A 16,655-nucleotide genomic window follows, 5' to 3' on the forward strand; every position below is an offset into this window, starting at 1 on the left:
GAAGAGTGCGAAGTAGAGATGGATGGAAGACGAAATTCGGAGCATCGCGGGGATGAAGTGGAGTCCCTATTTGAACATGCAAATCGGGAGATTTGAACATGCAAATCGGCAGGGCAGAATACCCAGTGGGGTTTCCGACATACTCCAGGCTTGAGGAGTGCGTGATTACGCCTACCTGGGGGGGTTGCCATCCCCCATGGTGGTGCTCGTCGGATTGCGGCCAAATAGTCAGTGACGCAGGCTGCATGGCTTATTGGCTAGCCGTCCTCTTGGGTTCTAGAGGAGTTCATCGTTGAGACAGACCGGTCCTTAAAGGGATGGTACAGTTTTGCTTGAGACGGTGCTTCAGGTTTCCAATGTTCTTGATGATGATTTTTACGATAATAGGATACCTGTCATGAAATATTAAAGAGCATATAATTCTAAAAGGTATTTAAAGTTTATTTGATCTAAATTGGTTTTGAAATGGCTGGCTGAGATATCCCAAACAAAGTGATGCTAATTAAAGGTGGGACCCACCTTTCTTAGGATCGCTTTGTTTTACTTTGTTTTTGGAAATCTCGGCTATTTCAAAACTGATTTTCATCATATAAAGTTTGAATTCATCTCAGAATTGTATACTCTAACTACATTTCATAAAGTGGCTTCAAAGTATCTTTCAAAAAATTAAAAGTTGAATACTCACCTCAACCAATACTATGCCATCCCTTTAATGGTGATGACGTGAGCTTCATCTTCCTCTAGAGAATTTCTTTTCTTTAACACTTACTGTGCTTCATTCGCCGATTGGCACAGATGCTTGGAAACTAATTGTCAATGAATAGAAATGAAATTACCCAATCCCTCTGATACCTATTGTATCAACCGTACCATGCTGTTGGACTGAGGCAAATTGCTAAGTACTTTCTAACTTAACTAGTTTAGATAAAAAAATGGAGGAATTCCTGAATGCTCATTAAAGAAAAAAGTTCAGCAAGTTTAGCCAATTGCCTAAGCAAAAAGGTTACCCCCCCCAAAAAAAAAGAACAACAACAACAACAACCCAAAACATAAAAAAACACACACAAACAAATGAACAAACCCTCAAAGCATTTGGCTCTTTAGGACATGAGTAAGATACGAAACCTGCTGTTTGTTAAATGCCATTTTTAACCATATGTATTAGAGCATGGAAGGGAAAACATCCTTCTTATACACTGCATTTGGGTTGGTTTGTTTTGTCTTTTTAAAGAATATGCACTGTGCTGTCAGCATTGTGTATTATGACATTGTCAACCATAATGTCAAGTTGATTTTTATATTTGTTGATTATCTCTGCCTCCTCTGCCAGTTCATCCATCTTAGATCCAATATCAGCTCATTCCATCAAAAGTGTTGATCTGACCAAGCTGCAAACAGTAAAACTTTTGCTGTTGCTACTTACACATAACTTTTATTAGAGGTAGCAATATTATGCTTGTGATATGAAAGGCTAATAAGATTTTCTAGCCACTCAAAATGAAGAAGTTTTCAAATGTAAAGGCAGTAAATTAAAAAAAGGGGGGAGAAGAAAAATACAAAGATTAGTCAACAGAGCTCTAAAAATAAATGAGAGAGGGGACACTGCATGAGTATCACACAAATCAAAGTCATTTATTATTCATTCATTTATTCTTGGGCTTATCCACAACCCTGCATCAAAAGCGCAGTGATGAAAATTTCCTGCACGATGTGAATGGAGCCCCTAAATTTGCTGGAGAGGACTGCTCCCCCCCCCCCCCCCTTTTCTCTCTTCCCTGGAATTTGAGTATGAGTGTAAGTGAGGTCTCTTAAGGGAATTCCCCTCTCTCTTTGCCCTATGCATGCTGATAACTGTTGGTATTTAGTCTCCATAATGTTAATGACTATACCCTTTCCCTTTTTCAACTCCCAAGAAGACATCCTGTCTACTACAGCATCATGCAGTGCATGTACATGTACATGGTATTTGTAAGCCTGTGCCTTGAATCTTTAGTAATGTCCAAAGGGGGGAGGGGGTGGGTTTACATAAATATTGGGAGCCCATTTCATGGAGAGGTTTGTCATTTTGTCATTGCAGTTACAATAGGTCAGACTCAGGCAATGGTTCTAAGCTCGAAAGTTTTAAACTTTGATGATTGGCTTGCAGTTTAGCACCGTATGGATGCACTGGAAGGTTAGCATTCTTAAAGATTTGTCGGTGATTATAACCACAAGATATCTTTGAGCTGTGGGGGTCTCCGCTCATATAGTTTAGTACCACATAGAAAGTATCCAAGTGTCATTTATGTCGAATGACATGTGAATGGTCAAATGGTGAGAAAGCCATGATATCATGATGGTCACTCATTCACAGACACCTGTTATACATTTTCTTTTCATTTCATTATATATATGTACAGATTTATATCATTATGTTTATTTCCATATGAAAAAATATTTACTTGTGTACACAACAAAAGTTTTTATTATGTGGGCTTCCTGGTTTGACCATCTTTTGAATGTTTAAACGTCTTAAGAGCCACATGCAATCCCCACCATCTCGTTGCCATGGCAATAGAACTCATCAATCTAACTCATCAATTTATTCTAGAGTACTAACCGGGGGCCAAAAGCTAAAAACAGAGGTCGAGTTGCACTCTCTCTACAAACTAAGTAGACCATGCTTATTTTCAAGTTTTTATTGTAACAAACAACATTCCACTGGTCTACCTCAAAAAATTTGTTGCAAAAGCCTCCAAATCCAAGATGGCGTCCAAGATGGCCGCCATATTTACTGAATTTGTTATTTGAAAGATAGAATTTGATTGAAAGATCAGATTTCAACAAATGTGATGTCATATGAAAGAGAATAAAATTTTCTACAAGAAGATACCATTTTTGTGGGTTATTGTGATAAGTGGATTGAGATTTTAAGGAAAAAACACTCATTTTTTGATATTTTTCTGAAAAAAGGAAAATCATGAAAATGCTTGATTCAGCATAAATCAGAGAAAGACGGAAGGATTATCTTGAAACGTTTCAAGAATTGTGTTTGACATATAATTAATATTTGGAGAAAATTAGGGGTCAGTACCGTTTTTGGTTCAGGAGTTATAATGTCTCAAACTTGAAAACTCACTATGTAAAAATGGCCACTTTAGTTGTGACAATACCTTGTTGGTTGTAAAAAGAGCCTGCGCGCGCTAAGACTACTACACGCACCACTGACACTGGCGCTTGTAGCAGTGCCAGTGGTGCGTGTAGTAGTCTTGGCAAACGCAGACATTTTCTTTGACAAACAAGGGTTTGTGCCTGCAAACTAACTTTTCATACCAAGTGGTAGCTCAGGTGACGCTGATTGCTATTATTTCAAAGTAGATTGTTCTGAAGCAGATGAGATGAAGCAAAAATATCTTTCAAATAGAGGTAGAAGCTTGAAACAACCTTGCTATAGAAAGTTTAAAACAAAATCTGGCTCAATCACTCAAAAAATTCAAGATTGCAGGCCATCAAAGCTGACATAGTGTATTGCGCCAATGTAAATGTATCATTTCGATTTTGATACAATTTTTTCTGTTTTGCTGTCTATTTATATGGTTTTTATATAATCTGAACATTTTAATGCTATTTCAAACCATCTTAGGTTTTTACGGAGACATTTTTTTCAGAATGCACCATGAATATTTCGCTAAAAAGTATCAAAAAAAATTAAATTAAAAATGTTTATGAAAACCATGCAGAAATTAACATCTTTCCCATATAATCAATATTTGGAGAAAATTAGAGGTCAGTATTGTATTTGTTTCAGGAGTTATAATGTCTCAAACTTGAAATCCCATTTTACATAATATGCATTTACACGCATCTGTTCCCAAAGACGTCACAGAGGGTCAAATCCAAGATCGTGCTTACTTTTCGAGTTCCACTCTCTCTATAAACAAGACCATACATAATATTAAGCATACTAAGCAATGTTCCGTAAGTACACCTCAATAGATTTGTTGCAAAAACCTCCAAAGTACAGATGCGGTCCAATAGGGCCGCCATTTTTATTGAAGTTAACATTTCAAACATAAAATTTGGTAGAGACATTGGATTGCAACACATTTGATGTCATATGAAGGAGAATAAAACTTCCTAAAAGTTGATACCACTTTAGCTGTGTATTGTGATAAATTGGGGGGGGGGGGGGGAATCCATATTTTTATATTGTTTTGAAAAAAGGAAGAAATGTGAAAATGCATGATTTAGTATTTATCAAAGAAGAACTGAAGAATTATTTAAAAACCTGCGATTGAGATTGAGATTTACTGAGATTGAGACATAATTCATATTTCTGGAATTACAGGCAATATCATACACTATTGACAAGTTAACGTCTAAAATCTTGGACGCCATCTTGGATTTGGAAGCTTTCGCAACAAATTTTTTGAGGTAGACCAGTGGAATGTTGTTTGTTACAATAAAAACTTGAAAATAAGCATGGTCTACTTAGTTTGTAGAAAGAGTGCAACTCACTCGTTAAGTAAGCGACTTTTGGGGGTTTGGCCCTCCGGTTATACTGGTACTTCTCCCTTCACTTATCATCCCAAATGTCTAATTCCTGCTTGTACATGGTTTACATCCTGCCAATCAATTGCCACACACAGGTGTCCCATTCCGGGTCAACGTAATAAGTCTAGAGGAATATACAACACATTTCTTTTTCTCTTTCTCTCTTTTCTCTCCCAGAGGGCCATGTTTCTCTTTTTCCCATGGATGTCTCCTTTAGAAATGCTATTGCATGATTCTTTTCTGTTGAATGGTAACCCACCCTCTGATTGTCTGGCATTCAGTATGTACCCGTCCATAGTTGTTTTGCAATGCATTTTCCATCCTGCCCTGAAGTGTATTAAGAGTGAATCCTCATCGTTTACCTCCCAATATCTTCTTTCTCTTCACTTACAGGTCACTTTACATCTTATTTGTATTGTAGGCGTAACATATTTCCTTCTGTAATTTCATATGTTTTGTTTGTCTTGATTTCATGTACTTAGTATCTTTCTCTCTCCTTTCTGTTCCTCTGTCTCTTCTCAGTATCTGCATATTATGTTCATTGTTAGCATATCAATGTTTATATGTTTGCATTTGTGAGTATGTATTATCACCTTTTGAAGAATGGACAGTTGAATAGTTGAATGAACGAGACAAAGGCAAAATATATCCATCTACTTCTGCGTGATATAGCTAGCCTAAATCAATACATGACAAAATTTCTTTCTTCCATATTTAACCATTCTTACTTTCATCATTAGTTTAAAGCCCCTTGCTAACATTTGCAGATGAAAAAAAGAACAGCTTTAGTGCTTCAAAATGGTTCTAAAATTTGAGTTAGGGATAAAAATAACCAACATAAAAATGTTAATCAGTAGGCCTGTAAAAATTTGCAGATAAAAAACAAAACAAAACCACAGCTTTAGTGCTTCAAAATAGTTCTAAAATTTGAGTTAGGGATAAAAATAACCAACATAAAGATGTTAATCAGTAGGCCTATAACAATGTCAAGCATTGTTAGATGTACAAAATATGAACAAAAGTTTTATCAAACCCATTTCTATAGAAAACTGTCACAGTAATGGTTAATTGAGAAAATTAGTGATGTCTCCTTATATTTTTGGCTTTATTTTTTTTTTGTAAGGTGTTTTGTGATGCAACTGAACTATACATAATATGTATCAAATGTGACAATTCACTGCTCCAAATGTTCAATGGTGACTTTAAATGCACTGTGAAAATCTCTCCCTCCATCTTTTTCATCACACGCTGTTTCTATCACTCCTTCCACCCTCTTTGTTTGCACCCCAAGTTCCTGCTTTCTTTTCCTTACACAAAAAAGCACACATTCCACTTACCATCAGTATATCTAGCCAGTCTTCAATTAGTATAGTGTAGTCTCAGAGTGACTCTGCCACCATTTTCTCAGTAGAGCCTCTCTGTCGATGCTGCACAGCCTGTTTCTGGAGGTCGACTTTTGACCCAGATTTTTCTCTTCTCCTGGCTTGATACTCGGGCAAAATATATTTCAGACGCATTTCAGACAGACTTTTCTGGAATGTCTAGATAATGTGTTACTTTCACTTCAGTTTGTGTGTACAAAGAAAGGGAGATAGGGAAAGAAAGGACCCAGATTTGAGTCAGTTTATTCAACTGCACTTTTCTTGCACACTACCACATGTATGTCATTGGATAACAAGTATGTGTGGTGTCATTTTCCAACTTAAGGTAATGGCATCCAATAACAATTAGTTGTTTTGGAAAAAAAGGAAAGGTGTGCTGTCATCATCTGCAGTGTCTGGAGTAGATGCCATTGTGTTTAGCAAATTACAGGATCAGTTATTTCCACTTCTTTTTTTTTGGGGGGGGGGGTGGAGGGGGATAAAACAAAACATGATATTGTGTCTCCCATTTTCTTTTATGCATCAATAATTCACATGAAGACTATTTTTCATTATGTCTGATGTTGATGTTATGTTATCTTTATTGTCAGTGGGTTGCATAATGGCATTGTAGGAGTTCATACAATACATCTGTCAAAATATATGATCTTATCAGTATGTTATCTGCAATGTTCCTCAGTACTGCCTCACCATGGCATTTGATTGGTGCTTCACCACTTTGTACAATCTTGACTTCTTTGTTTTCTAGCAGATTGCAGCTGTAGACTTTACATTTCACCCTCCACTGTTCAAATGTCTAGTGAAATTATTACTTCTTTTTGTTCTGTACATTTCACCCTGTATTGCTCAAATGTCTAGTGAAATCATTACTTCTTTTTGTTCCTTCTTTTTTTTTTTTTGGGGGGGGGGGATGGATGTAGATCAAAGGCAGAACTCTCACAGAGAGGATATGAAAAGTGTTAGGGGAGGATATTATATTGCTTGGTATGTATATTTGGCCCAGGAGGCATAGTGATGATGAATGCCGTCTAGACGCTGAAATGAGCCGCCTTTACTATATAGAGCTATATTTCCAATCAAGTTGCATTGTACTGTGCTGGCGCTGTTTGAAGAAAAAAAAAAGAAGGAAGCAGTATATAAGGCAGGGCTGCACACTGGCGCCGGTCCGACGGTCAAAGACCGGTAAAAGTCACTGTCGGACCGGTAACTTTTCAGGAAATCCACAAGTTACCGGTCCGACATGACCAGTAAAAAAAAAAGCATTGGTGGGGTCAGTAGAAAGAAAAAGAGCAGCCCCGATCAGGAAGAAACAGAATGCAAGATATCGCACTGTTCAACAAGTTTTACGCAAGTTTTCGTTTATGTCTACCGGTGCAATTTGTACAGTAAACATATATTAGTTTTGAGCACTAGCAGTCGACCAGTTATTCGCGCTCGCTTGCGCATTTGGCGCTGCTCACGCACTGCCATGCAATGCAATACATGCAAAGCAAACGATGCAAAGCATGTACAGTGTAACTGCTTTTCGTTTGCTTGCGATCGGCGGTCATGCCAGACAAGAAGCATTGATAGAAGCGCACGTATTTCTGGGTCATTTTACTCATGATTTTTTAACGCAAGATCAATCCGATCCCGGCTTCGCAGCAGCGTGGCAGTTATGTTAGAACTAATTTACTTGTGTTGATTTTTAGAAAAAGTAAAAAGACATTCAATATTCAGCGATACAGTAAATGGATCTGATTGCGTTTATTTTCGTTTTACACAGTCATTTCACAGATGAATATTTTCATTCGTTCAGAATGGTCTCATAATGAAGAAAGGCGCAAAAAGGATCACGAAATCGGCCCTTCCGTGTACTTTTTAAGAACGCATGCACAAAATGTGAAGAGATAATACTAGGGAGAAAAAAAATTCATGAAATCATCGCAGTCCCGCTTACATATTTGAGGTAGAAATCGTCCCAAAAAGGATTATGAATTTGACCGGCCGCGTCGTATCTTTAAAAAGCTTATGTACGAAATGCGAAGAGATTATAGAGGAGAAAAAAAAATAAATAAAGGACACATTTGGTGAGTGCATCATAAAAGATAACAGCCGAATAACAATTCATGAAATCAACGCAATCCCGTTGAAATTTGAGGAAATAATAGGCGCAAAAAGGATCTTGAATTCAGTCCTGCATGCCGTGTTGGTTATCAAAAACACATGCACAAATGCGACAAGATTATCGGGAGAAAAATAAAAAAACACATTTTTACCCTTCTGGTGCGTGCATTACAAAAGATTACATCTGAAGTAATTCATGAAATCGCCACCATCCCGCTGATATTTGAGGTAGAAAAAGGCGCAAAAAGGATCGTGAGTTTGGCCGTGTCGTATACCTTTTAAGAACACATGTACGAAATGGGAAAAGATTAGCGGGAGAAAAATAAAGGACACATTTTCACCCCTTTTGGCGCTTGCATCATATAGGTTACAGCCGAATAGTAATTCATGAATTTTTCGCAATCCCGTTGGAATTTGAGTAAACAATAATAAGCGCAAAAAGAATCTCAAATTCCGCCCTGCATGCAGTGTATAATTTTGCAAACGCATCCACAAATGCGAAGAAATTATCGGGAGAAAAATAAAGAACGCATTTTCAACCCTTCTGGTGCATGTATCACAAAAGATTACAGCCGAAATAATTAATGACATATCGCAATCCCGCTGATATTTGATGTAGAAATAGGCGCTAAAAGGATCGTGAATTCTGCCGTGACGTATAGGCATGTACGCAATGCGAAGTGATTATTGAGTGAAAAATACAGGACACATTTTCAACCCCTTTTGGCCCGTGCATCATAAAGATTACAGACGAATAATAATTCATAAAATCATCGCAATCCCGTTGAAGTTTGAGGAAACGATAGGCGCAAAAGAATAATGATTTTTGGCCGTGTCGTGTATCTTTTAAGAACGCATCTACGAAATGCGAAGAGTTTATCGGGGAAAAATAAAGGACACATTTTCAACCCCTTTTGGCGCGTGTATTATAAAAGATTACATCCGAAGTCATACATGAAACATCGCAATCCCGCTCATATTTGAGGTAGAAATAGGCGCAAAAAGGATCGTGAATTCGGCCGTGTCGTATACCTTTAAAGAACGCATGTACGGAATGCGAAGAGATTATGGGGAGAAAAATAAAGAACGCATTTTCAACCAGTATAGCTGGTGCGTGCATCACAAAAGATTACATCCGAAGTAATTCATGAAATCGCCTCAATTCGGCTGATATTTGATGTAGAAATAGGCGCTAAAAGGATCGTGAATTTGGCCGTGTCGTATTCGCATGTACCAAATGCGAAGAGATTATTGGGAGAAAAATACAGGACACATTTTCAACCCCTTTTGGCCCGTGCATCACAAAGATTACAGCCGAATAATAATTCATAAAATCATCGCAATCCCGTTGAAGTTTGAGGAAACAATAGGCGCAAAAAGAATTATGATTTTTGGCCGTGTCGTATATCTTTTAAGAACGCATTTACGAAATGCGAAGAGTTTATATCGGGGAAAAATAAAGGACACGTTTTCAACCCCTTTTGGCGCGTGTATCACAAAAGATTACAGCCGAAGTAATTCATAAAATCATCGCAATCCCGCTGATATTTGAGGACACATTTTCAACCCCTTTTGGCCCGTGCATCATAAAGATTACAGCCGAATAATAATTCATAAAATCATCGCAATCCCGTTGAAGTTTGAGGAAACAATAGGCGCAAAAAGGATCGTGAATTCGGCCGTGTCGTATACCTTTAAAGAACGCATGTACGGAATGCGAAGAGATTATGGGGAGAAAAATAAAGAACGCATTTTCAACCATTCTAGCCGGTGCGTGCATCACAGAAAGTTACATCCGAAGTAATTTATGAAATCGCCACAATTCCGCTGATATTTGAGGTAGAAATAGGCGTAAAAAGTATCATGAATTCGGCCGTGTGAAACATCTTTTAAGAACGCACGTATGAAATTCGAAGAGTTTATCGGGAAATAATAAAGGACACATTTTCAACCCCTTTTGGCGCTTGCATCATAAAAGATTACAGCCGAAAAGTAATTTATGAAATCGTCACAATCCCGCTGATATTTGAGGTAGAAATAGGCGCAAAAAGTATCGTGAATTCAGCCATGTGGTGCATCTTTTAAGAACGCACTTACGAAATTCGAAGAGTTTATCGCGAAAAAATAAAGGACACATTTTCAACCCCTTTCGGCGCGTGCATCAGAAAATATTACAGCCGAAGTAATTTATGAAATCGTCACAATCCCGCTAATATTTGAGGTGGAAATGGGCGCAAAAAGGATTGCGAATTCGGCCCTGCATGTCGTGTACCTTTCAAGAACGCATGCACAAATGTGAATAGATTATCGGGAGAAAAATAAAGAACCCCTTGTAGCGCGTGCATCAGAAAATATCACAGCTAAAATAATTCATTAAATCGTCGCAATCCAACTGACCACCAAGAGCAGGTTACAAAGCAAGTTCGTGCGCCGATGTTTAGAAAAAGTCACAAACGCATTTGATACAATCTGATTTTGTTCATTATCATTTTACACTGTAATTCACAAACAAACATTCTATTTTCTTCCTTTCTTTTCTTTTTAAATTTCTTGTGCAATAAATAAAGCAAGTTTTCCAAAAAAAATATTAATCTGTAAAATGTACATGGGTGGGGGAGGGGGTACGTCCATAAAAAACAAGAAAATAAGTTTGCAAGTCATTTAATGTTTTTCATAGGTTGTCGTTGTTGACCGGTAAATTTTCTGTTCGGACCGGTAAAAAATGGTAAAACGGGGCATTTACCGGTCCGACAGAGATAGGTTGGACCGGCAGAAAAAATGGGTTAGTGTGCAGCCCTGTATAAGGAGAGATGAAGTGTGATATATGATTTATTGAAGATTTTCAAACCATGACTGGTAAATAAAAGAACACAACAAATGAATTGATGCACACGTTGACGTCTGCATTGGCATGTATATTTGTCAGGATGTTCGTTTTAGCATCTTATGAAGAGATGAATGTTTCTCAGAACAGATCATGACAATATGATGAATCAATGTAATATTTATAGTCTCTCAAACGGTAGTATCTGACCGCAGTTTTGACTGCGTTCTTTCTTTGCAATATGCTTGATTCCACTCCTTACATGCCTGTCTTTAATTATTCAATTGAGTTCTTCTCATGATGCCTTAAGTTTGATCATTGATTTTTAAGTTTCTGGCATCTCAAAGGTACTCGTTCATGGATATGGATTATGAGCAAAGGAGTTACCTTATTCTAAAACCTTTTACTTGTTCAAATACTTATAACACTAACTTTATAACTTCATCCTTTCGAGCTAGCCATATCACATGTTCTGGGGAAGTTGTTGAAGCATTAGACTGTGGGATAGGATTCAGAGCTCTTTTTTTAAATTTCATTTTAATCCAACACCATTTATATTCAGAATGGGCCTGTCACCATCTGAGATGTTATATTTTTTTTAAATCTTGTATTCACTATGCAGGAAGAGGATCAAAGAAGAAAACGCATGCTGAGACAGTGTGAGGAAGGGGAGTTACTACTTGAAAAGTAAGTGCAATCGGATTGAAAGAGACTAACTTATGTCACAACTTGATAAACAGTAAGAGTTGAAACAGACTAACGTGAGACGCAACTTGAGAAGTAAGCGCAGTCAGAATGCAAAGAGACTAACTTGAGTCACAATGTGAAAATTAAGTGCATTCAGAGTTGAAAGAGACTTGAAAAAGAAGTGCTGTCAGATTCGAGAGAGACTAACTTTAGTAAGCGCACTCAGAATGGAAAAAGACTCACTTGAGTCAGCTTGAAAAGCAAGTGTATTTGGAATTCAAAGAGACTAGCTTGAGTCACAACTTGAAAAGTAAGTGCACTCAGAATCAAAAGAGACTAACTTGAGTCACAACTGAAAAAGCTAGTGCAGTCAAAGTGGAAAAAGACCATGAACTTGAGTCACAATGTGCAAGTAAGTGCAGTCAGAGTTAAAAGAGACTAGTTTGAAGTGCAGTCAGAATGGAAAAAGACTTGAGTCGGCTTGAAAAGCAAGTGCATTTGGAATTTAAAGAGACTAGCTTGAGTCACAGCTTGAAAAGTAAGTGCACTCAGAGTCAAAAGAGACTAACTTGAGTCACAACTGAAAAAGCTAGTGCAGTCAAAGTGGAAAGAGACTATGAACTTGAGTCACAATGTGAAAATGTAAGTGCAGTCAGAGTTGAAAGAGACTAGTTTGAGTTAGTGCTTAAATAGTAAGTGCAGTCAGAAGGGAAAAAGACTCCCTTGAGTCAAAACTTGAAAAGCAAGTGTATTTGGAATTCAAAGAGACTAGCTTGAGTCACAACTTGAAAAGTAAGCGCAGTCAGAATTGAAACAGACTAACTTGAGTCACAATGTGAAAAGTAAGTGCATTCAGAGTTGAAGAAACTAACTTGAGTCATAGCTTTAAAAGCAGTCGGAATTGAAAGATGGTAGCTTGAGTCACAATTTGAAAAGTAAGTTGGTAGCTTGAGTCACAATTTGAAAAGTAAGTTAAGTCAGCATGGAAGAGGACTAACTTGAGTCACAACGTCAAAAGTAAGTGTAGTCAAATTTCAAGAGACTAGCTTCAGTCATGACTTTAAAAGCAGCCAGAATAAAAACGGACTACCTTGAGTCACAACCTAAACATTAAGTGCATTCAGAGTTGGAAGAGACTCAAAAAAGAAGTGCAGTCAGAATTTAAAGAGACCAGCTTGAGTCACAATTTGAAAAGTAAGTGCAATAGGAATTTAAAGAGACTAACTTGAGTCACAACTTGAAAAGCAGTCAGAATTGAAAGAGACTACCTTAAGTCACCACTTGAAAAGTAAGTGCAGTCAGAATCAAGAGAGACTGCTTTAGTAAGTGCAGTCAGAATGAAAAGAGACTGACTTGAGTCACAACTTGAAGAGCAAGTGTATTTGGAATTCAAAGAGACTAGCTTGAGTCACAAGTTGAAAAGTAAGTGCAGTCAGAATCACTGAAAAGAGATTAATTTGAGTCACAAAAGCAAGTGCAGTCAAAATGGAAAGAGACTAACTTGAGTCACAATGGGAAAAGTAAGTGCATTCAGACTTGAAAGAGACTAGTTATAGTTAGAGCTTGAAAAGTACGTAAGCACAGTCAGATTGGAAAAAGACCCTCTTTAGTCAGAACTTGAAAAGCAAGTGCATTTGGAATTCAAAGAGACTGCAGCCTGTAGCTTGAGTCACAACTTGAAAAGTAAGTAAAGTCAGAATCTAAAGAGACTAACTTGACTCACAACTTAAAATATCAGTGCAGTCAGTGTTTATATATTTATTGTAGATTTGAAGACAAGAAATTGCGCACTTTAGGAGCTGCACTGGTAGACAAATGCTTGGTGTCGTTTGACTGTTTCTGCTTGCATTCCTTGGAGGGAGTTGCAATAGCAAAGGAATGCATCAGGCACACTTTACATCACTGTGATCTGGGTTCCAGTTATTCTTTTATCCTGTAGGCAGAAGCTTGGCTGATGAATTTTTGATACATTAAAAAAAAAAAGGATTTTAAATAATACATTTACGTCAAGTGGAATGGACAGCCAATGGAGGTCTCTCAAGTGGGGTATGGGTGATGTAAGCAACTGTTCTCATGCCCTTTGCTGATATTCAGCAAATTTCTCCTCCATATTTCATAATTTTCTCTGTTGCCTTGTAGATCTGCCCTTCTCACAACCCTAGGTGCACTTTGTAATACTTTTAGACAGTCACAACTCTAAAGACATGCATAAAGAGAAAAAGTGCAATAGTTTGACAATATTTATGTTGTAACTCCATCCATAACAGCCAGCTATAGACTGCGACACAAAATGTTGGTGGCTTGTTTTTTAGCAGAGACTGCCATCCCGATAACAATTGAGATTACTTGCTATGACGCGTGGTGGCGTCTCCGATTGCCGACTTCAAGACAATCAGAGAGAAAAAGAAACCCGTACAAATCCGCCACGTCAGAAACCCGGCCGTTATCGCAAACGGCGGGGTAAATTACAGTCATTGAAATGCACATGCAGTGCAGATAACATGGCAATTACTGCACCGAGAGAGTTGATGGGGGTGATGGGGTATGGGGGGGGGGACTAGGAAAACTGAGGGGAAAAAGGAAGAGTGGAAAACAAGTGGGATTGGATGATAACAGTGTCGTTTCAAAGCTCTTGAAATGAAAGTGGACGAGTTTAGGGGCTTTGTGCAAACTTGATTGGAGGAGGAGAGAAGTTCAAAGAAAGCAGGGCAAACGAAGAGCAGGAAGTAATGAGTTCAAAAAGCAAAAACTGATGATATGTTTAGCCACAATATTACTGATATATGTTCACTCATTGAAAGAAAAATGAGGAGAAAATGATCCTCATCTATACATTGGTAGTAAACATCAAAGGGGAATAAACCATTCCTCATTAGATGAAAATATTGAGCTTTAGATTTGCGACGAGGACGTTTGAGATGACGATTGCGTTGGACGTTCTCCTCTTTCCCTACGTCATGTTGCAACTTAGTAGCTTTAGATTACGCGAGGACGCAACCTATAAAAAATAAAATGGCACCCCCATATGATTGGTGCATCAAGTAGCTTTCTGCATTGTGAATTGAGCGGAAGTAAAAATAGCCCAGAACGTATTGTGAAAACTCAGACGACGTGAGCTATAAATAGATCGTTTTTGATAAGCAATTTTGCATGTGATCAGAACAGGGTTTTTTTTTTTCTTTGAAAGTCCCGTAGCGAAAATGTAAAGCTCCCTGCTGTTGGGCAGGGTTAAACAACAGCACAGAAGAAAAGTTTCTGCAGTCAAAAGTTGTTGTTGTTTTTTTTAAGGTTATTGTACCATAGTAATAACCAGTAATTACTAGCTTTGTAGTACCATACAATATCAGTGGCATCTATTTAATGTCTGGAACTATCGTGAAGCTGTTTAATATTGCTGCATTTCCATCAAACTCCATGTATTTCTGTACTCTTGCCGTGGCATTTCCTCAAAAGTAAAGAGGCCAGCATTGCGTGAAAAGGCAGAACTGTTTGCCTGGCAGTAAATCACAACTCCTGATCATCTTGTAGTACATTAGCCACTGTCTGGCCGATATCAATTGATGTATTAAAAGTCAAGCCCTTACTCACTATACAGGCAGATTTGATTTCTCCCATGCACAAGCCAAGTACCGTACTCCGGCATGCCTCCTATTCTGGTGACTCTTGCTGTCAGTAGAAACGGAGCGGTTCCCAGACTTGTTTACTCCCAGCTATACATACCTTGCATTGTGTGTGTGTACTAAAACCTAGATCATATCGTTCCAAAGATGGGACAGAAATGAATGCAAATATGCAATAAAAGCAGGTAATTGGAATAGGTACACACTCTGTTTTCCAGGGAGCTAATCCGCTCTATCATGGCTGATGAATATTTTGATTGCTTCAAAGCAAGGGGCCCGACGACTTTGTAATGCCTACTTCCAGGCCGTTAGTTGTTCCTAATGCCATGATTAGGTTGCTGGCAGGTTTTGTTTTTTTCCACTCTTCCCTTTCTCTTCCCCCCCCCCCCCCCACCACCCCATCTATCTGTCTTTCATCCTTCTCTCCTTCCATCCCTGTCCATTGTATCCACCTCTGTCTCTTTCCTAGTCAGTTCTTCTGTCTCTCCCATCGCCCTCTTCTTTTTTGTGTCATACCAGTGGTGGATCCAGAGAGGAGTGCTCCTGGCTCACGCCCTCTCTTTATTTGTTGTTAAAACAAAAGAATAAAAAGAACAAAATGAGATGAAATTAATAACCGGGAAATAGCACCAGAAATATCATTTCCCCCCCCCCCCCCCTTTACAGAATTCCTGGATCCGCCCCTGCATACTACTGTCACTTCTATTCTTTGAACACTGCAGCCCACTGCATGCTTAATTTTGTCATGTTTTTACTCCATTTTGGTAATTATCCTTTTTACCTACAGTATTTACTTGTATCTCTGAGGTACCCTTCTTTTTTTCTTGACTTCCTTTTTACACTGTCTTTCCCCGTCCATCTCTTTGATTATTGTCTATTTCCTGAAATCTCTATAATGTCAGTGTTTCATTTTTTGTTTTTGAACAAAAGTTTATGATAGTACTGTGCCACTGCACCTGTTTCTATTATTCATATTTCATGGGATCCAAATCTTATAATCCCCTATACTGAATCTCATATTGGCTCTGTTGGTATTGTTTGATTGCTTGATTATTTCTTAAGAGAAAAGTAAGGCAAAGTGAGGAAGTGTATGTAATTTCTAGTTTGATAGATGCAAAGTAAATTCAAAGTGATATTCTGGTCTAATTTTACTGGTCTCTGATGATAACATATCAAACAAAACAAAAATATTATGATATCTTCTACTGTTAATCAGGAGCACTTACAGATTTACAACTTCACACCACAACTGATTCAAGGTGTTTTTGTGTTTGCTTTTGTTGTTGTCCTGTTTTGGGTTTGGGGTTTTACAGTGTTGGAGGAAAAGTGCTAGGTAGAATAACATTTTTTTGTAGTTTAAAGAGTTAAAAAGTAAATTGTAAGTGACATGCAAATCCCTCCAAATAAATGCACATCAATAATCTTGTACAAGTTTACCTTTGTACAGCATAGCCTTCAGCATTCAAAACGGACGAAACCAAATGCTCAAAGTAAAATGAAAAT

The 16,655-nt window shown here is 37.9% G+C and overlaps 1 protein-coding gene across 1 annotated transcript in view; it reads left to right on the top strand.

Moving 5' to 3' along the window:
- The window catches only part of LOC139721344 (uncharacterized), a 129,768-nt gene that overhangs the window by 75,424 nt on the left and 37,689 nt on the right, over positions 1-16,655 (top strand). The window contains exon 4 of the mRNA XM_071632660.1: positions 11,468-11,532. Coding sequence (XP_071488761.1) covers positions 11,492-11,532 — 41 coding nt within the window. The 5' untranslated portion in view covers positions 11,468-11,491. The remainder of the gene's footprint in view (positions 1-11,467; positions 11,533-16,655) is intronic.

The sequence above is a fragment of the Diadema antillarum genome, unplaced genomic scaffold, assembly GCF_040938485.1.
Source record: "Diadema antillarum isolate AM-2024a unplaced genomic scaffold, OU_Dant_1.0 scf00000141, whole genome shotgun sequence".
In the NCBI taxonomy this organism is placed as follows: Eukaryota; Metazoa; Echinodermata; class Echinoidea; order Diadematoida; family Diadematidae; genus Diadema; species Diadema antillarum.